Below are 24039 nucleotides of genomic sequence, written 5' to 3' on the forward strand. Positions count from 1 at the left end.
CCAGACAGAGAGACTGTGGAATGTTGAGCGTCTGTTGTTGGTATTGTCTATGGTTTTGTTTTTGTGGGTCTTTTAGCCCCCCGCTCTCTCTCTCTTTCTCTCTCTCTCTCTCTTCTGTGTGAGAGCATTGCCTTTACTTTGGCTTTTGGTTTTGTGAATGACTATGCGTTGCTGAGTATTATTGGTGAGTGTGAGTGTGTGTGTGTGTTTGCCTGTACTGCTCTGCGACTATAACTTGGAGCATAAGCATGGATATAAAATTCGGATGTTATGATGAGCTATGCGTGTGTGTACGAGAGTCACTGCGAATAGAAAAGGATTTTTCATCTGCTCTGTGTTCCAATGTGTTTCAGTTTCAGCATCATTGTTATCTCGTTCACATCTTCGTAGGAGAAGTGTTCCATTTCCTCTACACACACTTCAGTTACACACGTACGCACGCACATAGAAGTAAAAAAAGCAATTTTTATACTGCGGCCAAAGGAAGAACACTTGAAAAACTTGACTTGACACACTCTGTGCACTGCTGCTCCTTTAAAGACTACAAATTAAAACAAAATTCAATATTGATTTCTTACTAGCCCAGGAGCAAAAAAACAAAACGTACAATAAAATATCGAACTTTTATGAATTAATAAAACCTAAAACAAAAAAAAAAAACGAAAACGAAAAAACAGCAGCACTTAAATCGAACATAACCAATTACTTTATTTTTGTTATACAATAATTTAATAACGAGAAGCAAAAAAAAAAATTACTTAGAAAAAAATATACATATATACAAGCCAATGTACATATTTACATATAGAAAAATAAAGTGTGATTTTTTTTAGTAAAAATAACAAGAAAAGCCCCATTAATGGTCTAGTTTTTTTTTTGTCCCCAAACATTATAAATTTTGGCTTTCCTTTTTTTTGGAAACGAGCATAGTGAAATTTTGTCTACGTGTGTGAATGCCAGGGTGTTTGTGTCTGGTGTTCTTGCATAAGTTTTCGTCACATTCGTCGTCGAGGATGAAAAGTATCCACATTCACCAAAAACAGGACACTCAGCAGTTTCTACTGGCTTATACATACCGAACATACCGTGAAATTTATTATGCACATCCTACGAAATACGGGTATTTTAGTGAATAAAAGAAAATAAAATCTACACAGAAGGGGAGAGTAACATACCAGACAAAAAGTATATAAAAATTCCAACAAATAAAATAATAATAACACAAAATTTCATTAAACAAGGCAACCAGGCTATTCATAGAGATTAAGTTGATAACAATTTAAAGAAACCCTACTCCCCCCCAATACAAAAAAAAAAAAAGCTTTAAAGAAATGTACAAATAAAGGATGCTGCATCATTTAAATGATGTCAAAAAAGGTTGCTGCTGCTGCTGCGGCTGTAATCATTGTTCACAGCGGCTAAGGATATGTTATCCTTTTGTTCTTCTATGACAAAAAGCCAAAGGCCAACTCAGCACAACAGCCAACTCAAGAAGCATGAATCAAGAAAATCTTTGTGTGCGTGTGTGTGAGTGCGAGTGAAGCTCTTGCCTTGTGAAAAATTATTGTCACCAGCCAGCAATTGTGGTTCCGTTTCGAGTCTTTGCCTTCTTCGTCTTCTTCAGCTTCTTCTATATAAAAACCCCAAGGGAGAATGAGTGAATGAATGAATGAAAAGGATGCAGTAGCTGCTTGTAAATCCAATGCAATTGGAGCACTACAACAACAATAACAACAGCCACAATAGTGCACGCCATCACAAAAACAAAAAGCATGCCCAGAAGTTTATTAATAGCATTCGAGACCCCAGCCTGCTGAAACCCTAAACTTGCCCCACGGGCTTTGGAACACTGAGTCTGTTGCTGTTGCCTTGCATCAACAAGGCAACAAACAAACAAACACTTATCGTAACGCATCACCAAGCTTCAGACTAATAGTATTAAAATAATTTTCACTTAACACAAAGGCAAAGGCATCGAAGCATTTCAGTTTCGTTAGTCCTTTTGTTTTTTTCTTTTTTGTTGTTGTTTGTTTGCTGCTCCCATACAACAACTACAAAAGTTGCTTGGAATTTGCACACTACGCACCCCACACCCACAGACATAGCAAGGGGGAACCATACGGCGTGGGTCGTTGTAGGTGGCAACGCAACCTGCTGCAGCAGGAGGAGTCGAGAAGAAGGAAGGCATCCTTTGGAGTTTTTTTGTTACACCCTTAGCCACCGAGGCAAAGATGAGTGTGGCGATGCGTATGAATAACGGTGAGTAGTAAAGTACGTATACACCATGGTGTACCAAGCAGCCAGCCACCCAGCCAGCCAGCTTGTCAGCTTGTCAGCCATAGACAGTTATAGAGCCACACCATAATTTTGTTATTGGAGATTTTTAGGGGTTACCATTTTGATCCTATTAAAACCAAAAATATTTCAATGTTAAGCTTATGAGTAAATATTTTATTAAAGGGGCGTAACCCCCCAAAGGAAGTGTTGAATTTTTAATTTTAATTCAAAATTTTGATTGATTAAATCTGTGTTCCTTGCACCATAGTAACATTATTAATTTATTAATTTTTAATTTTATTATTATTAATTTTTATTAATTTTTTTAACATTATTAATTTGTTTGAGTTAAAAAAAGAAAAGAGCTTATCTAACACATTGCAAGCCAAACCAATTGACTTAAAATTACTTGAGATCCAAATTCAGTCATGTCAGTCTGTCTGTCTGTCTATCTGTCCATACATTTTTGTGATTCAAGCGAAGTTTCCTTTTGTTGTGCGTGTCTTATATTAGCCAGACAGATATGGAATAAGGCGCTACTTTTTAAAAAGAATGAAAAATCCGTAGGTTTTGTGGGGAAATTTTGAGAGGAACTGAATGCTAAATGCGCCTGCAAATGCTCTAGAAGTGAAATTTGGGCCATAGGTATGGCAGCTTTATCTAAATCTGAATCGATTTCGATTCCCAGAATCATAAGAGAATCCCTTGTGTGTCGAATTTCATGAAAATCAGTTAACAAACGACTACATTATAGAAATATTAGTCCAAATCGGGGGAAGAATTATCTCTATCGACAGGAGATTATTGTGACCACCACACGGGCTGGAACCTGTGCTCCGACTTGTGTGGTGTTCATCGTTATAACGGGAAGCTAAGCTGAAAGCTCCTAGGCGCATCCACAGGTTGCGGATAGTAGAAAGCTTCGTATTTATGGGGGAGTAGCTGCAAAGCTATGAGGCATCGTAGCGCAGAGGTAAGCATGTCCGCCTATGACACTGAACGTTTGGGTTCGAATCCTGGCGAGACCATCAGAAAACAGATATTCAGCGGTGGTTTTCCTCTCCTAATGTTGGCAACATTTGTGCGGTACTATGCCATGTAAAAACTTCTCTTGCAAGAGGTGTCGTTCTGCGGCACGCCGTTCGGACTCGGCTATAAAAAGGAGGTCCCTTATGATTGAACTAAAAACTTGAATCGGACTGCACTCATTGAAATGTGGGAAGTTTGCTCATGTTTCTTAGTGGAATGTTCGTGGCAAAATTTGCATTTTTTCAGTCAACGATTTCGAGAGGATAGTTTCAGTGAGGGATCTCCTAGAATGGTTGTAAAGCACCATGATCCATATGACATCTCCTGCTGATGATTTTTCTTGGTCGAAAATGAAATCGCGATACAGGAAACCAGTCAAATGCTTCTAGCAACAACACACTTCTTGCTCACTTTTAAATGATTTTTGCTACTCTATTCTTTGAATAGAAACCATTAAACAATGGTCTAAAACCGGACAATATCCTGCATTGGAATCTCAATAAGATTTTAAGACCGAAGAAAGAAAGCGCAAACAGATATAACTTCAATACTATATCCATAGTTCTATTTTAATAGGAGCTGGTCTCGGGACCTGAATAAAAAATATGAAGCTTTTATGGGTTTCAGACCCTTTATCGGCAGATGGGTCAATATGGCAGCTGTATCTAAATATAGTCCGATATGAATCATATTTAAGTTAGATGTCGGATGGCTTAAAAAATTCACTGTTCTAAATTTCAGCGTAATCGGATAATAAATTAAGGTTTTAGGGAGGCTTCAGACCCCTTATCGGAAAATCGGTCTATATGGCATCTATAACAAAATATAGTCCGATCTAAACCATATTTTTGTCGGATGTAAGAAGGACAGAAGATTTTGATTTCCACATCTTTAAAAGGCCATATCGGATAAAAGATTATATGGGAGTTATATCGAAACCTATGTTAATTGAAATGACACATACTGGGACATGAAATAGAACATCTCATGCCCTATATTGTAGAGATGTGACCAAAATTGAGGATTTTACTGCCTTAAAAGTCCATATCGGATGAAATATACACATTGGAGCTATATCTAAATTAGGACTGATTTTAACGAAATTTTGCGCACGTATTGGCACGTCAATTTAAACGTCTCATGCAAAATCGGACGAAAATTGTGGATTCTACAGCCTTAAAAGGCCAAATCGGATGAACGATATGTATAGAAACTATATCTAAATCTAAACCGATTTTTATGAAATTTTGCACATACATTGAGACTTTACAAAAACGACTCCACACCAAATTTGGTGAAGATCGGAACAAAACTGTGGCTTCCACAGCTTTAATAGTTCATATCGGCTGAAAGATATATATGGCAGCTATATCTAAATCTGAACCGATTTTTATGAAATGTTCCATATATGTTAAGACATCTAATAAAACAGCCCGTGCCAAATTTTGTGCAGATCAGTTAAAAATTGTAGCTACTACGGCCATTTAAGTGCAAATCGGGCGATACATATATATGGGAGTTATATCTAAATCTGAACCGATTTTTATGACATTTTGCACACATATGGAGACATCAAAGTAAACACCCCACGCCAAATTTTGTAAAGATCGGACCAAAATTGTGGCTTCTACAGCCTTAAAAGGCCAAATCGGATGAAAGATATATATGGGAGCTATATCTAAATCTGGACCGACTTTTATGAAATTTTTCACACATATTAGGACGTCAAATAAAACACTTTGCGCAAAATATTTTAAAGATCGGACTAAAACTGTGGCTACTACAGCCTTAAAAGTCCATATCGGATGAAAGATATATATGGGAACTATATCTAAATCTGAACCGAATTTTATGAAATTTTGCACACATATGTAACCTCCAAATAAAATACCCAATGCCAAATTTTGTAAAGATCGGACGAAAATTGTGGCTTCCACAGCCTTAAAAAGCCATATCGGATGAAAGATATATATAAGGGAGCTATATCTAAAACTGAACCGATTTTTTCAAAATCAGTATCTTTCGTCCTTGGGCCAAAAAAGTGACATGTGCAAAATTTCGTGACAGTCGGACAACAAATGCGACCTGCACTTTGATTACAAGAATACATGGACTCACGGACGGACATGGCTAATCGGACATGGCTAAATGAGTCGATCGGTATTGAAGGCTGTCGAGTGATTACAACAGACGGACGGACAGACACACGGACATCGTTAAATCATCTTGGAATTTTACTACGATCCGAAATATTGGGTTGCCCAAAAAGTAATTGCGGATTTTTCAAATAGTCGGCGTTGACAAATTTTTTCACAGGTTGTGACTCTGTAATTGCATTATTTCTTCTGTTAGTTATCAGCTGTTACTTTTAGCTTGCTTTAGAAAAAAAGTGTAAAAAAGTATATTTGATTAAAATTCATTCTAAGTTTTATTAAAAATGCATGCAATAAAAAATCCGCAATCACTTTTTGGGCAACCCAATATATAAACTTTGTAGGGTCGAAAATTGCAATTTCGCAATTTTGGAATGACTAAATGAATATACTCCCTATTCTATGGTGGTGGGTATAAAAATTTATTCCACTTATTTAGCATTTTTCCACAAATGTTGACTTTGATAAGCCATAACTAAGCACCCAAAAGGCCTAGCACCCTTTTCAAACATTGATTTGATTGATTCCATTCCATATGCCATTTTAATTGTTCAATTAACTTATTCGGTTCAAAAGATATGATTTTTTTGCAAAGAAAAAACTCAAACCGCTCCACTGTCGTCTAGAATTACATTTCCACAAAAAAAATTTTATTCACTCTATCTGAAATTACTTTTCTATAAGACAATTTCTACTCAGTGAGGGCTTAGTTTACTATACAAACTTTACTATTGTTAATAGTCCTGCTCAGCTTGTCTACGATTTTAAGAAGATTTCCTTTTCTAATAGAAAAAGTTCCCCTTGACGCCGTCTGAGGGTACTTTCAAATAGGAGAAGACCCTCAGAGGGTACTTTTCTTTTCTCTTTCTGCTCTAAGTCTAACAATGACTGCAGTTGTGTGTTATTATTGTTTTATTCGTTATTTTTTGTACAATTTTGATTTTCCTTCGTTTGTTCTATTCCTTTTCGGCACGTATTGAATTTTTTCTTTCGCCATTGAACTTAAACTTGTTTACAGTCCTACAGTAGAGCAAATGAATTGTTTTTGGTAACAATGGGTATTCATAGTCAGATTTCCCTTGGCAAATAATACTGCAAAGAATATGAAACCGAATGCCGATTGCTCTCGATTAATGACAAATAATAACAAAAACAGTTTCCGGGTCCTATTCCAGTCATGAACATTTTACCCATATGAAAACTCTATTAGTGTGCGTATTTCCAAATGGGTAAAACAGTTGGGGAGAGAGAAGGAGACAGAGAGAGAGAGAAAGCAAAAAAGCTACCACAAAGAGTAATGGGGAGAGTGGTTACACTCTGAGTATGTTTATGTTAATGCTTTGTGTGTAAAGAAGGCTGCTGGCAACAACACTCTTACCCATAATAAAACAGTAATGAAGCTTTCCCCCCCCCCCCCCCCTCCCTCTGACACACAGCCATCACATAAACAATCGGCAGCAACAGCAATGGCAGCAATGAAAAAGGAAACCCATTTGTAGTGTTATGTTTCCTGTTCCTCGACTTCCTTTTGGTTTCACTACAACTACTACAATGGCAACTATGCCAACATTGTCGACATTTTTGTCCCTGCCCTAGTCCCTGATCTGATGCCGTTGTTGTTGTTGTTGCTGTTAGGCAACAGCAAAGGCGTCTTCATACTCAGCCTTAGCCTAATGGCAGACATTGTTGCTGTTGTTTTTGTTGTGGTTGTCTTCTTCCTCTTCCATCAACTTGTTGTTGTTGTTGTTTTTCTTGTGCCCATAATCATCTCGTTCATTTGCTTTTTTCCGCTTTTTCCCTTCATTCATACATAATTTTTCTTTTCTTTAGTTTTTTTTTTGTATTTTTTATTGTTGCCACATAAAAGCGCACACACACACACTCAGGCTCATAAAAACACAAACGCCGACACATATGCCCTGGAATTTTAAGTAATTGTAAATAATTGCACAGCACTGACACACTTTGGCACATACTTACACACACACACACACACACACACATATAGTGAGACTCTGAAACACGCTTTGCCATTGCGTTTATCATTGATGATGGCTGGCTGGCTGCCTGGCAGGCTGTATGGGGTAGAGTAGAGCTACATATGTAAATCGATATGTGTTTTAAGGAAGGTATCAAAACACACAATTTCCCAGCAAACGAAAGTTAATTTTTAATTAGAAGGTGTGCGTACGCCTGCACAGCTGAAAAAAAGTGAAGTAGGTGAAATTAATACCCACTCAAATGTCTGTCCCCAATCTAATTTGAAAGGGAAACCCTCTTAGATTGTTTGATGCCTAGCAACGCTAGAAGTAATCATCATACAGTTTGATATTCACACACCGAGCTGGGCTGTTAAGGGAAAAAGCGTCTTAATTTCGTCATGTATGTTGAATTTTAGAGGGAATCTGAAATGCTCTGTGAATAATTCATGTAAGAGAATATGTTAAAAAAATTTAAGTGCATATAGTAAAAAGCATCTCAGAAGGTACCGGGAGAATTTTTTCTAATTATGGCACTCATAATTCTTTAATATGAAGTTATTACAATAACCATACATAGAAAAAGACTTTTTTATGGGAAAATGCTACAAAAGAACTGGTTTTGAAAAGGCAGTGTGTGGAATCTAGAGTTTAGAGGCTAGAGGGCTTGGACCGCAACTCAATGCTAGAAGGGATGTCAAGGTTATTGAAAACGTAGAATTAGAACGGAACTTAGGATTAGAAAGCACCCACAAGTTTGGGAGAAAAATTTCATAAGGAACCTAGGTCAAGCATATAATCTAGCATATAATATTCGGAAGGAAACTCAAACTAGGAATGGAACTAAGGGTGAGAATAAGCAAAAATTTTTCTAGGGTAAGAAAGAATTAAAAGTGTTGCTAGAATTACGAAGAAACAATTGCTTAGAGAGTAACCCAGGGCGGGGAAAAGAAACCGAAAAGATAGAAAGGAAGCAAAACCAGCTGGATTCAGGATGAGAAAGGAATCCCAAATCGGAAAGTAGGTCAGTATAAGTTCAGAATCTACACACTTTGGGAGAAAATTGAAAAAAGATGCAGTGTGAGAAAGGTTAAAGATATCTCTTTAAAATTTGGAATAGTTAGAGCTGAGGTGTTAGCGATACTTGACTTCTTAAGCCGCTAGAGGGCACATTTCTTATCCGATTTAGCTGAAATTTTACACGAAGTGTTTTGTTATGGTTCCACCAACTGTGCTAAGTATGGTTGAAATAGGTTCATAACCTGATACAGTTGTCATATAAACCGATCTTGGGTTTTCATTTCTTGAGCCACTAGAGGGCGCAATGCTTGCAACTTTTGCATAACGTGTTTTGTTATGACTTCCAACAACTGTGCCAAATCTGGTTCAAATCGGTCCATTATCTGGGATCTTAACTTCTTGAGCCTATACAGGGCGCAATTATTATCCGATGTGGCAGAAATTTTGTACAGTGGCTTCTCCCATTACCTTCGACATACGTATCAAATATGGCCTGAGCCCCTAAAGGACGCTATTCTCATTCGAATTGGCTGACATTTTAACACAATGACGAGTGCAAAATTTCAAGGCGCTAGGTGATATGGGTACCTCTTGGCAGGCACCTAAAGTTGTTCACCTCATCATTTCGAAAAATTGTTTAGGCTGCCAAATCTTCATTTGTGGTCCGATTTTCATTTTTTACTGGATAGTGCTCAAGACTCCCTACAAAAAAATTCGATCGAGGTGTACAATATCTCCACTTGTTTCGGAGATATACGAATTTTAATTTTTATTTATTGAAATTTTGGCCAAGATTGGCTTCGTATCGTGCAATTTTCGAAGGCATTTGTTCAAGTTCAATTTTCATGGTTATACCTACTACCATAGGAAGAGGGTATACTAATTTAGTCATTTCGTTTGTAACACCTCGATATATTGATCTGCGACCCTAAAACAGTATATATACTCTGGATCGTCTCCACATTCTGAGTCCACCTAGCTATGTCCGTTCGTCTGTCGAAATCACGAAAGCGGTCAAACGCGTAAAGCTAGGCGCTTGACATTTTTTGTGGGTTGCAAATGGGCCATATCGGTTCAGATTTGGATATCGCTTCCATAAAAACTTTCAATATCCATACCTTCTATGAATCGATTCGATGTATAAGCAGGTATAGCCCCCATATAAACCGATTGCCGGATTTGATATTTTGAACCCCTTAGAAGCCTCAAGTTTCATCCAATTTGGCCGAAATATGGAACAAAGGCTTGCGTTATGACTTCCAATATCCATGCCAAGTATGATTTGAATCGCTCTATAAACAGATATAGCCCCCATATTAACCGATCCCTGGATTTCACTTCTTGAACCCCTTAGCAGCCTTAAGTTTCATCCGATTTGGCTGAAATATGGAACAAAGACTTGAGTTATGACTTCCAACATGCATGTCAAGTATGATCAGAATCGGTCTAAAAAAAAGATGTACCCCCCTTATAAGCCGATCCCAGGTTTATCGGATGAAATTGGAGGCTTCTAAGGGTAGAAGAAGTCAAATCCAGGAATAGATTTATATAGGGGCTACATCTCTTTATAGACCGATTCGGATCATACTTGACATGCATGTTGGAAGTCATAACTCAAGTCTTATGACTTAAAACATCCATGCCAAGTACGATCCGTATTGGTCTTATGTGTTATGTGTTATGTTATGTATGTATGTGTTATGTTATGACTTTTAACATCCATGGCTTCTATGATCCGAATCGGTATATAAACAGATATAGCCCCCATATAAACCGATCCCCCGATTTGATTTCTTGAACCCCTTAGATCACCCGATTTCACCCGATTTCGCCGATATTTGGATCAAAGACTTGACTTATGACTTCCAATATCCATACCAAGTTTGATCTGAATCGGTCTATAAACAGGTATAGCCCAAATATAAACCGATCCCCCGATTTGATTTCTTGAACCCCTTAGAAGTCTCAATTTTCACCCGATTTCGCCGATATTTGGATCAAAGACTTGAGTTATGACTTCCAATATCCATACCAAGTTTGATCTGAATCGGTCTATAAACAGGTATAGCCCAAATATAAACCGATCCCTAGATTTGACTTCTTCAGCCCTTATCCGAATCGGTCAATATAGTGACATAGACCCTTCTAAAAACCGGTAACCCGATATGACTTCTTGCATTATTAATAAGGGTACATTTCTGGTAGAATCCATGGTGGTGGGTTCCCATGATTCGGCCCGGCCGAACTTAGCACGCTTTTACTTGTTACAATTGATTTGAATTCGTGACAAAATTTACAGCGACTTTGCAGCAACAATTGTCCACATCTGTTTGGGGTGGCCGGTACCGATATCAAAAAAATTATATAGCCTATTCTTCCTTCCACACCACCCCCCACAATCTGTGAAAATTTCCAGAATAACGGTTCAGCCGTTGAAAAGCCTAACATAGCTCATTATGCTAAATTTAAGCACAATGAGTTTTGTTAGGTCCTTTGCCATATATATGGTCAAAATTGGGTTATATTTGGATATAACTGTCATATACCGATCTCCCGATTTAAGTTCTTGGGCCTATAAAAGTAGCTCTTATTTCCCAATTTCGCCGAAATGTGGCACAGTGACTCTTCGCCATCCTTTTTCAATATGTCCCAAATCGGTCTAATGTGGAGATATTTGCACATTATTATCCTAATTTCAGCAAAATCGGTTATCATCACAGATATCGAAATGCTGTTCAGAAAACCACAATGATAATATGTCTTAAACTATATTCCAAAAACGTGGCATACCTTTAGGCGTTATGAAAACCTTCACTTTTTCCATACTAAGATGAATGGATGATTTTGTTTTTAGCCTCTCTTTCCATAGTGAGGTGTAAAATTAATAATAACAGTCTCCTCACCTTAAGGAGATTATAATAAATTTTCTTTTCCCAAGTCTCAACGCAATATTGAAGCAACATCATTAAAAAATCTCCAGTTTGTTAGAAAAGCAAAAAAAAAACGAATAAATCACCCTCATAATCACAACTGTATTTATTCCCCAAACATTTTTAAAAATTATTTATCCCCATTTGTTACTGTGCAAAAGTTTATAGTGTAGTGGGGAGGATAGCATGTGCTCTAAACTTGCATATGCCATGCCAGCCAGTGCCGCAAATAAAACAACGTTCAGAATAAACTGATTTTCAGCGCTCAGATGTCATCAATGTCGTTGTCGTCGTCGTCGTCGTCGCCGCTTTGCCGCCACCTACGCCAAAGCCAACATTGTCAGCCAACCATCAACAACGTCATCACATGGCTGTAATGCTAAACCTTTTTGTGATGAAAGCGAAGAAGGAAAGGTATTTTCAGTTTTTATTATGTGTCTGTAAAGGATATGAACATGGAAATGGAGAATTTATTGAGTTCTACTACCATCTGGCAGGGATAAGAGAAGGCAAACGAAATGAAAGCAAAGCCAAACGCACAACACCATGGAAGAGGAGTAGATGTAGACAGAGTTTTAGTAGCAGGAGACGGAAGTGGTTGTGCCTCATTTGTTGTTAGGATGCTGTGCAACATGAAGGCATTTTAATTTCAATATTAAATAAAATTAAGCTCTGCCAATGGCATCCAGGTTCAGATAGTTGTTGCCCAAGTTTCCCCTGAGTGTAGAGTATATGGGCAGACAGTGTCACTGACTAACTGACTGTGTGACAAAAAATGTTTGAGAGTGCGTGGCTGGCTGCCTGCCTGCCTGCCTGTGTGATGATGGGCTTCTTTTATGTTTCTTCATACTGTGTTAAAATTGTTTGGCTTTGACAACATTTTAGTCAAAGTCTCATACGCTGCGATTTTCGCACACACAAATTTCTAAATGTGATGGCTATGCTAGTACTGAGTGCTGAGTGTATCTGTGTGTGTGGGTGCTGTTTTTCATATCCTGTTTCAGGGCTTTCGTCAAAGCAGGAAATGCTGCAAATATGAAAGAACCAATTATAAAGCAATCGCGCAAGGATATCAGAGTGGTAATGGTGAGGTTCGGTATTTTAGGATGAAAATTGCTCAACAATTTATGGCATTTTATGGGCAATATTGTCTGGCGATAGCATAGAGTTTTGAAATGCTACTTTAACCCAAACCCCCAATACAATTTGTATTTCGGGGCCACACAGCAAAATATAACTGTGGAATGTAAGGCTTATGGGCTTAATGAAAATGATAAAGGCAAATATGAATGCTACATTAGCGTTTGCTGCGAGTTCACTCAATAAGCGGCTGAGGCCAAAACAAAGTTTTCACAACTTTAATCTGAATTTGAATGGTGGGGTGAAAAAAGTTTGAAACTAAATTGAGTAACAGTGTAGAAAATAAGATTAGGGAAAATTTTCTTGGAAGTTGTAGAATAAAATTTGGATAAACTAAAAATAAAGACCTTTCATTCATTTCTCTTACGAGACGAGCTAAGTGATCAGAGACTGTTGAAATGGAAAAGGGAAGCCAGAGAGCCAAAACAATTTCCGATCATTAAGCTCTTCTCGCAAGAGAAACAAACGTTAGATTGTGAAATAAAATGATCTTCGCCCTAACAAGTAAAAAATAAGTAAAAAGGCGATAAGTTCGCCGTCTGAAGTTAGCATACCCACCACCTCGGGTATACATATATAAACCACATTTCGTCATAATCCGGTGAAAATGCTTAATTTATGCCCCCATAGCACCTTTATTGAAATATGGTCCGATTTGGACCAAGTACCAGTCATTGTTCAATTTTGTAGAACCAAATATTGGTGTTTTTGGTAGCCATATGCAAATATAGACCGATCTGGACTATATACGACACGGATGTCGAAATGTCTAACATAAGTCACTGTATCAAATTTCAGTGAAATCGGATTATAAAAGTACCTTTAATGGGCCCAAGACCTTCAAACGAGAGATCGGTCTATATGTCAGCTATATCCAAATCTGGACCGATCTGAGCCAAATTGTAGAATGATGTCGAGGGGCGTAACACAATCCACTATCCCAAATTTCAGGGAAATTGGACAATAAATTCGCCTTTTATGGGCCCAAGACCTTAAATCGAGAGATCGGTCTATATGTCAGCTATATCCAAATCTGGACCGATTTGGGCCATATTGCTGATAGATGTCGGGAGGCCTAACACAACGCCCTGTCGCAAATATCGGTGAAATCGGACAATAAATGCGCTATTTATGGGCCCAAAACCTTAAATCGAGAGATCGGTCTATATGGCAGCTATATCAAAATCTGAATCGATCTAGGCCAAATTGAAGAGGGCTGACAAAGGGCCTAACACAAAACACTGTCCCAAATTTCGACGAAATCCGATAATAAATGCGCCTTTTAAAGGCCCAAAACCTTAAACCGAGAGATCGATCTATATGTCAGCTATATCCAAATATGGACCGATCTAGACCATATTACTGATAGATGTCGGGAGGCCTAACACAACTCACTGTCCCAAATTTCAGCGAAATCGGTCAATAAATGCGCTATTTATGGCCCCAAAACCTTATATCGAGAGATCGGTCTGTATGGCAGCTATAGCCAAATCTGAACCGATCTGAGCCAATTTAAAGAATAATGTTGAAGGGCCTAACACAACTCACTGTTCCAAATTTCGGCGAAATCGGATAATAAATGTGCCTTTTATGAGCCCAAAACCTTAAATCGAGAGATCGGTTTAAATGGCAGCTATATCCAAATCTAGACCGACCTAGACCATATTGCAGAGAGATGTCGAGGGGCCTTACACAACTCACTGTCCCAAATTTCGGCGAAATTGAATAATAAATGCGCCTTTTATAGGCGCAAAACCTTAAATCGAGAGATCGGTCCATATGGCAGCTATATCCAAATCTGGACCGGTCTGGGCCAATTTGAAGAAGGATATCGAAGGGCCTTACACAACTCACTGTCCCAAATTTCGGCAACATAGGGCAATAAATACGCCTTTTATGGGCGCAAAACCTTAAATCGAGAGATCGGTCTATATGTCAGCTATATCCAAATCTGGACCGATTTGGGCCATATTGCTGATAGATGTCGACTGGCCTAACGCAACTCACTGCCTCAAATTTCAGCAAAATCGGATAATAAATGTAGCTCTTATGGGCCTAAGACCTAAAATCGGCGGATCGGTCTATATGTCAGCTATATCCAAATCTGGACCGATCTAGGCCAAATTGCAGAACGTTGTCGAGGGGCCTTACACAACTCACTGTCCCAAATTTCGGCGAAATTGAATAATAAATGCGCCTTTTATAGGCGCAAAACCTTACATCGAGAGATCGGTCTATATGGCAGCTATATCCAAATCTGGACCGATATGGGCCAAATTGAAGAAGGTGTCGAAGAAGATGTCACTGTCCCAAATTTCAGCAAAATTGGATAATAAATGTGGCTTTTATGGGCCTAAGACCCTAAATCGGCGGATCGGTTTATATGGGGCTATATCAAGATATACTCCGATATAGCCCATCTTCGAAATTGACCTGCTAATGGACAAAAAAAAGAATCAAAGTTTCATCTCAATATCTGTATTTTTAAAGACTGTAGAATGATTTCAACAGACAGACGGACGGACATAGCTAGATCGTCTTAGATTTTTACGCTGATCAGGAATTTATATACTTTACTACCCGAACCGGGCCCGCTCCTCTGCGCCTTCTTTAACTCTCTAATATCGTTTTAGGATGGGAACACTTCGCGCTGAATGCGGATATCGAATTCGTGCCATTGCAGCCCATGACGCTGATCGCGTTCGAATCCTGGCGAGAACATCGAACAAAGCGGTGATTATCCCCACTAAATGTTAGCGACATTTGCGAGGTACAATGCCATGCACGGTCATTTAAAAAAATTTTCCCCTAAGAGGTGTCGCACGGGACGCCGTTCGGACTAGGCTATAAAAAAAGATACCTTATCATTGAGTTTAAACTTAAATCGGAACGCACTCATTGCTGGGTACATGAACCCAAATTTTAATTCCATATTCGTGTTCTGGTCTCCAATACCTTTCATTTGATACCCTTATGTGCCCATCGCACCACTTTGGGATATGGGTGGCGTTTTTGCGGTAAAGGGGAGGGTCCGCCTCCACCCGAAAACCGGTTAAGCCAAGTATCATAAAGTCATAATGGGTCTAATGGCGTTTTTGAGGGGCGGCTTGACCCCCCCATACTTCGATCTGATTTTGAATGCCAGATTCGAAATCTACTCCCGAATACCTTTCATTTGAGCCCCATATTGAAATGAACGTCCAATATGTCTGTTTGGGGCAGTTTTGGGGTTAAGGCGGCCCGATGGGTACTTAGACTCAAATTTTAATATCATATTCGTATTCTACTCTCCTATACCTTTCATTTGATACCTATATTGTTCCGATCGGTCCACTTTTGATTTTGGGTTGTATTTTTGGCATAAGGGGGAGAGTCCATCCCCCTCTCGATACCGAAAAATTTTATAGCCATTGTTTTCTTCCAGACCATCCTACCCAATATGCGAAAATTTCGAGAAAATCGATTCTGCCGTTTTTCAGTCTATACGGAACAAACAAACCGATTCACATATATCGGTGATTGGCTAATGTGCCTATTTTGGGCGTTCTTGTTAGAGTGGGGTAACCCCCTATACTTCGACATGAATTTGTATGTCAGACTCGTGATCTACTCCCGCATACTTTTCATTTGATACTCAAATTATCCTTATCGGACCACTTTTGATTTTGGGTGGTGTTTTTGGGGTAACGTTGGAGGGTCCGCCCCCTTCCGTTATCAATAAATTATAAAGCCTATTCCTTCTTTCTGACCATATTCGTAATCTACTCCCGAATACCTTTCATTTGAGTCCCATATTGTCATGATCGTCAAATAAACCTATTTTAATGGGTTTTAGGGCTGGGGCGGCCCCCCAGGTACTTGGGCCCTACTTTTATTATGAAATTCGTATTCTACTCTTGAACACCTTTCATTTGAATTCCATATTGTACCGATCGGTCCACTTTTATTTTTGTGTAATACTTTTGGGGTAAGGGGAAGGGTCGGCCCCCTCCCGATATCAAAAAAATAACAGCCGGTTCAGCCATTTTTGAGTTTATACGGAACATACAAACAAACACAAATTGAATTTTATACATAAGATAGGGTCGGAAATGGATATTTCGATGTGTTGCAAACGGAATGACAAAATCAATATCCTTCGGTGGTGGGTATAAAAAAACTAGAAAATATAAATAAAAATATTTCAATAAATAACTCAAAAAGAATCCGTGCTGAGCTTCAGGGCAGTATAGGCCTATAAAAATCTTAAAATTTCTTAATTTTTCTTATAAGCTTCAATAATATCTCTATACTTGTTTCTGTCTCTCTTTGAAGGTCTTCACCATGCTGTCTCAATGGGTACCATAGATACAACCTCGAAACCAATATTTTCCAGTCAAACCGATCGAAATTATGATTCTGAAGATGAAAATACGCATCGTCGCCGCTTGAGACATACCTCCTCCACAGAGTTATATCCCAGACCATCGCAATATTCCAAAGGAGATATAAGAGAGCAGGTAAACCACAAACTAACCGCAGAGACAATATTAGTAAACCATTCTCTTCTTTCTCTCCCACTCTCTCTCTCTCTCTTCTCTCTCTGTCTCTTTCTCTTCTCCCATTTTAGTATTGTTTAACTGATCGCCAAGTGAACACCATCGATCGTTCTCGCCGTGAACGTTTTTTCGGTTGTCTTAGCAGACGTTCGGCACCGTCTGCCTCCCTATTGGGCGGTTGTGTGGGTAGACGCATACCCTCTGATGAAAATTTAGCACCCTACACCCCTTTCTACAAATATCCACGTTATAATCAACAATACCCAAATACCACGACCACTGGTGATAACATGGATATGGAGAGTTCCTATTTTCGTAGACAACCAGCCTCGATATTGAGCACTTCCAAAATGGTGGATGCGGCCACTGATAATCGCCAGACCAGCTGGATGGAACAGCAACAACAACACCTACAGCAGCAGCAACAACAACATCAACATGCACAACAGACATATGGGAATTATGACAACATCAGCTATATCAACGATAAAAGGTGGGTTGAGAGAAAAGTTTTTAAATTTGTAGAGAAAGTATTTTAAGAAAAATTGTTTCAATATTTAGCAGTTTTTTTTACTTCTGTAAAAACTTTTCTTGTTGAAAATTTTAGTCAAAATTTTATTTTTAAAGAAAATTTTATCAAAATTTTATTTAAAAACAAGTAACAGCGTGCTTAGATCGGCCGGCCCGAATCTTATATACCCTCCACCATGGATCGCATCTGTCGAGTTCTTTGCGCAGATCTCCTTTTAGGCAAACAAAAAATAATGAATAAGGACGGAGGAGGAGCTATACCAAGTTATAGTCCGATTCGGGGCTCAAGAATCAGAATCGATAGATCGGTTTATATGGGAGCTGTATCAAGCTATAGATCGATTCACACCATATTGCAAGCGTATGTTGAAGGCCATGGGAGAAGCCGTTGTACAAAATTTCTGCCAAATCGGATGAGAATTGCGCTCTCTAGAGGCTCAAGAAGTCAAAATCCCAGATCAGTTTATATGGCAGCTAAATCAGGTTATGGACCGATTTGCGCCGTATTTATCACAGTTTTTGGAAGTCATATCAAAAAACCTCATGGAAAATTTTAGTCAAATCGGATGAGAATTGCGCCCTCTAGCGGCTCAATAAGATAAGATCTTAGATCGGTTTATATGGCACCAGTACCAGGTTATGAACCGATTTGGACCCTACTTCGCAAAAATGTTGGAAGTGATACCAAAAACACCACGTGCAAAATTACAACCTAAAGCGGATAAGAATTGCGCTTTCGAAAAGCTCAAGAAGTCAAGACCCAAGATCGATTTATATGACAGCTATATCAGGTTATAAACCGATTTGAACCATACTTAGCACAATTGTTGGGAGTGATATCAACACACTACTTGACGACAATTGCGCCCTCTAGAGGCTCAAGAAGTCAAGATTCAAGAACGGTTGATATGGCAGCTATATCAAAGCATGGATCGATATGGCCCATTTACAATTGCAACCGACCTAGCTGCTAGCTTTACTCCTTCAAAAGTTTGCGTGCTTTCGACAGTCAGAGGGACGGACGGACATGGCTAGTTCGACTTAAAATGTCACGACGATCAAGAATATATATACTTTATGGACGAAATATGCGTCTAAATATTTCGAGGTGTTACGAACCGAATGACGAAATTAGTATATCCCCACCTTATGATGGTAATCTACTCCCAAATATCTTTCATTTGGGTCCCATGTACACATGGTCGGCTAATATGTCCATTTGGGAGTATTTGGGGAGGGGCAACCTTCCATTACTTAGACCTAACTTTTTAAGCCATATTTGTAATCTACTGTCGAATACTTTTAATTGATACCCATATTGTGCTCATCGGTCCACTTTTGGTTTTGGATAGTGTTTTTGGGCTAAGGGGACGAAACCGCCCCCATTCGATATCTAAACATTATATAGCCAATGTTTTCTTCTAGACAAACTTACATAACCTGTAAAAATTTTAAGAAACATTTGAGACGTTTTTTGGGGGTAGGGAGAACCCCTATATTTCGATCTGATTCGTAACCAACTCCCGAATACCTTTCATTTGAGCCCTATATAGACATGAAGATCCAATGGGGGAACTTTTGGGGTTGGGGCGGCCCGATGGGTACTTATACCCAAATTTTAATACCATATTCGTATTCTACTCTCCAATACCTTTCATTTGATACCCATATTGTCCTGATCAGTCTTCTTTTGATTTTGGGTGGTGTTTTTGGGTAACGGGGGAAGGTCCGCCCTCCTCCGAAATCAACATATTATAAAGCCTATTTCTACTTTCTGACCATATTCGCAATCTACTCCCAAATACCTTTCATTTCAGTTCCATACTGACCGCCCCAAGGGGGGCGGCCCCCCAGTTACTCGGACCCAATTTTTATACCCACCATAAAATTGTCCTGATCGGTCTGCTTTTGATTTTGAGTGGTGTTTTTGGGTCACGGGGGAAGGTCCGCCCCCCTCCGAAATCAACAAATTATAAAGCCTATTTCTCCTTTCTGACCATATTCGCAATCTACACCCAAATACCTTTCATTTGAGTTCCACACTGACCGCCCCAAGGGGGGCGGCCCCCCAGTTACTCGGACCTAATTTTTATACCCACCACTATATGATGGTGGTATACTCATCTAGTTATTCCGTATGTAACACCTCGAAATATTGATATAGGACCCCATAATGTATATATATTCTTGATCGTCTGGAAATTCTGATTCGAAATAGCCATGTCCGTCCGTCCGTCCCTCCGTCTGTGGATATCACGATAGCGGTCGAACACGTAGAGCTAGCCGCTTGAAATTTTGCACAGTTATTTTATATTGATGTAGGTCGTTGGGGATTGCAAATGGGCCATATCGGTTTAGATTTGGATATAGCCCCATATAAACCGATCACCCGATTTTACTTCTTGAGCCTATGGAAGCCACAATTTTGTCCGATTTGGCTGACATTTTGCACACAGAGTTCTGTTATGACTTCCAATAACTGTACCAGGTACGGTTCAAATCGGTCAAGAACCTGATATAGCTCCAGTATAAACCGAATTTCCGATTTGGAGTCTTGAGTCCATGAAAGCCACAATTTTTGTCCGATTTGACTGAAAATTTGCACATAGTGTTCCGATATGTTATAACAACTGTGCCGAGTACGGTCAAATCGGTCAGAAACCTGATATAGCTCCCATATAAACCGATCTCCCGATTTGTCTTCTTGAGCCCTTACAAGCCTCGATTTTTATCCGATTTGGCTGAAATTTCGCATATAGTCTTCTGTTATGACTCTCAACAATAGCACCAAGTACGGTCCAATTCGGTCTGTAACAAGAAATAGATCCCATATTTTAGCAGAATCCATGGTAGTGGGTTCCCAAGGTTCGGCCCGGCCTAACTTAGCATGATTTTACTTGTTAAATGAAATTCGTACTCTACTCCTGAATACCTTTCATTTGAGTCCCCTATTGTCCCGATCGGTCCGCTTTAATTTTTGAGTAGTACTTTTGGGGCAAGGGAGAGGATCTGCCCCCTTCCGATATCAGAAAATTATATAGCCTATGTTTCCTTTCAGACCAACCAAAATCCAGAGATTTGGCTCTGAAAAAACATGAGATACGCGCCCTGCACTAAAATACCTTTTATTGGAGCCCCATATTGCTAAGGTCAGCAAATATGTCCAAAAGTGGGGGGGGGGGGGTGTCATGAGGGTGGGGCCCATCAGGTCAGACCCTTTTGGGAATAGACCCAAAACTTTTATAAAAGTTTCGTTTTCTACTTTCAAGTACCTGTCGTTTGATCCCCATATTGTTCCGATGGGCCAAAATGTCCGTTCGGAATCGAATTTTAGATGGGCCCCTTTGCGACTTGACCCCGAATTTTTATGCAAGTATTCGTACCTTTCAATTAAGTATCATTCATCAGTAATTTTTGGGGGTAGGTGGATCCCCCGATACTTGGGGTCAAATTGTTAAATCAAGTTCGTACTTTACTCTTAAAAAACCTTTTATTTAAACCAATATTTTCCCAATCGGTAAACATGTTCGTTTTAATGGGTTTTGGGATAGGGCGTCCCCCACGGTAATTTCACCTCAACGTTTTATACCAATTTTGTGTTTTTGGGTTACCATAAGTGGGCATCATCTCCAAGATCTGGCCTTTTGGAAAATTGTGGTCAGGGGGAGAGTCCTCCCCCCCTCACAGATCTCACAAAATGAAGTGCCCTATTTGTACCGTGGGGCCAAACGGTACCATATGTGAAAATTTCATTAAAATTTTTTTATGTTTTTGAGTCTACTCGAAACAAAGCGCAACACTTCCGTTTTCATATAATATTTAGAATACTCTTCTCCAAAGGACGGGGGTGTATTAATTTCTTCATTCTGTTTGTAACTCATCGAAATATTTATATGAGGCCCAAAATTTCAAGTCGATGAAGTCATGCTCGTTCGTCTGTCTATCGAAGGCTCGCTAACTTCAAAGGATGGTCTAAATCGGTTCATCGGTTATAAGGCTCCTATATAAACCGATTGAAAGTTTTCAGCCTCTAGAGGGCGCAGTTTTCATCCGATTTGCCTAATATTTTCTCTTTCTCTCGCTATTCTTTCTTTCAGCACCTATCACTGCCCTTCCCATATGGGTGTTGGCACAACTTTGTCCCATGCAGGCCCTCTCAATACACCCAGGTATAGTATAACCACTTACACTCATCTTCTTTTATAATAAAAATTTTCGCCTGCCTTACAGAACTAAACACGTCAGCTTTGCTCGCTCGCACACACTCACCTCCTTCGATGATTTGAATGTGGGCTTTCGTTCTTCTGGCCGCATGAAATCGGCCCAATCACAAGAACGTCTCATCGGTGGCAAGAAACCTCTGGGTCCCAGTGGTTCCTACTATGATACCATACCAATATGTGCGCCACCCATCACTGCCATAATGGGTTCGACCTCGACCATACATATGCTGCCGGGGTCAACAGTTCCTGTACATCAGTTAGGTCATACCCATCAGCATCATGTGGGTCATGCCATGCCAACGGCGTATGTTCCTGCAGCCGCAGCCTATGTCACAGAACAGCATGTGCAGACGCAACAACCAACAGCGGTTATAACAAATCGCCCCATTTTGGAAGAGTTGGCCGCTTTGAATGTGGCTTCCTCCACATGTCCTTTGCAGAATTTACCGCCACCCAGTCCAGAGGTGATTGTGGTGGAAAAGAAGTTTCGCAATGCCATGAAGACGCAGGCCACCCAAACAGATGTGAGGAAGAATGAATTTGAACAGAGTTTGGCCTTGAGCCCGCGTACCATACATCGCGTCAAGGTGGTCTCACAGGGGGCCCAAACAAATGGAGGCTTGCAAAATGGCAAAGCTTTGGCTAAGAGCTTGTCACAAATACCCTACGACAACCGCCGCAAAGAGGAAGCCAATGCGCAGGCTGATCATGAATTGCTGCATCGCACACAATCCGAGGAGCCTCCTAAATCACCTTTGGAGAGTAATTTTCCCTACTATCAACCGCCGCCGCCGTTGGAGTATAGTGCTAATCATGAGAAGTACTACTATCAAAAGAAGGACATAGCGTTTCTGCCCAAAGAAGACTCTTTTTCCTACGAGAGCAATAGCTTGCCCCGCCGTACCTGTGGCTATCGTCTGGACACCGACTTTCACAGTCTGCCCCGCAGGGATATGCAGAATGTGCAGGATGTGTGCAAGCACATAACAGAATGCTCCGAGTTGATGGCAGATGGCTCCTCGGATTTTACCTCGGACCTGCTGCCTCCACCACAGGAATATTGTCTGGATGATGATGATTCTTTGGATATAACCCAAACCTATCCCAAAGAGTATAAGGACACCAGTAGGCGTAAATCGATGTTGGTGTCCATGGAACCGCCGGAGGATAGTCCTTTTCGACGCGATGATATTCGAAGGCAATCGATGCCGGTTTATGTTAAAACTGAGAAGCTGGTGGACTTGGATTACCCCTCCTCTAGACACGGTGGTGGAGGTAGGAGATATAATCGCAAGTTGTTTCGAGATGATATGTCCGATGAAAAGGAGATCATCATAGACTTTAAGCCCTACATCAACAATGGGGATCTGCACAGCAAGACCTTAAAGCGAAAATTCCTTAAGAAACATGAGGCCAGAGAGGAAGTCAAGATACAAGAACCGTTGACTGTGGAGCCTTATGACTCGATATCGGCCGAAAGTGATCGCAGTGAGGATTTGCAACAGCAGCAGCAGCTTCAAGATCCAGTCTATGAGAATATACACCCATGTGGCTGTAAGGTGGCCAATATTCCTGAGGCTGAATGCAGCGAACAGGAGGAAAAAGATGAGCGGGCAGGATCGGGCATCTCCGCTCCTCCCAGCCCATTGAGAGACGAGCCCATAGGACATGCCTCTACCTATCCGTCCTCAGATTCATTGGCCAATGATGTGACCAGAGATCATTCTGATGGTCATTGGAATGAATCAGAGGTGACTGTACTCATGGCAGAGCAAAGATCCGAGGCCTCGTACAATTTGAATCTGCTGCTAACGCCCTCCACAAAAAGGAAACATTTGCTGCTGCAGCATCAGCAAAGAAGTTCCGTGGACACCGATGCTTTGGACTTTGAGGAGCAGTTCACCGATCAAAGTCCCACCTATAGTCATTCGGGTTCATTGAGCATGAAATCAAGATCGCCGGTGACACCACAAAATGAAAGAGAACCCAAAGTGGGGGCACAACCTAAACTGATATCGCCCTCCATAGAGATAACGCCCATATTAGGGGGGTCAGTTAACATACAAACCAGAAACTCGACATCCAAGGCTTTATTATCGTCCCCCAGAAGGGGGCAGCTGGATAGCTCACCTCAAAAGGATCAAAGAAGGTATGGAATGGAAGGGGGAATGTTTGTGTGATTTGCTCGTTTTGTTCTTTTAAATGTTGCTTGGAATTTC

General features: G+C 40.0%; 1 protein-coding gene across 1 annotated transcript in view; it reads left to right on the forward strand.

Moving 5' to 3' along the window:
* Positions 1 to 370: 370 nt before the first annotated feature.
* LOC106087834 (uncharacterized) overlaps positions 371 to 24039 on the forward strand; it is a 41233-nt gene continuing 17564 nt past the window's right edge. Inside the window, exons 1-5 of the mRNA XM_013253010.2 lie at positions 371 to 2259; positions 16843 to 17027; positions 17138 to 17559; positions 21695 to 21766; positions 21828 to 23969. Coding sequence (XP_013108464.2) covers positions 2232 to 2259; positions 16843 to 17027; positions 17138 to 17559; positions 21695 to 21766; positions 21828 to 23969 — 2849 coding nt within the window. The 5' untranslated portion in view covers positions 371 to 2231. The remainder of the gene's footprint in view (positions 2260 to 16842; positions 17028 to 17137; positions 17560 to 21694; positions 21767 to 21827; positions 23970 to 24039) is intronic.

Source organism: Stomoxys calcitrans, chromosome 3 (genome assembly GCF_963082655.1).
Source record: "Stomoxys calcitrans chromosome 3, idStoCalc2.1, whole genome shotgun sequence".
NCBI classification, from domain to species: Eukaryota; Metazoa; Arthropoda; class Insecta; order Diptera; family Muscidae; genus Stomoxys; species Stomoxys calcitrans.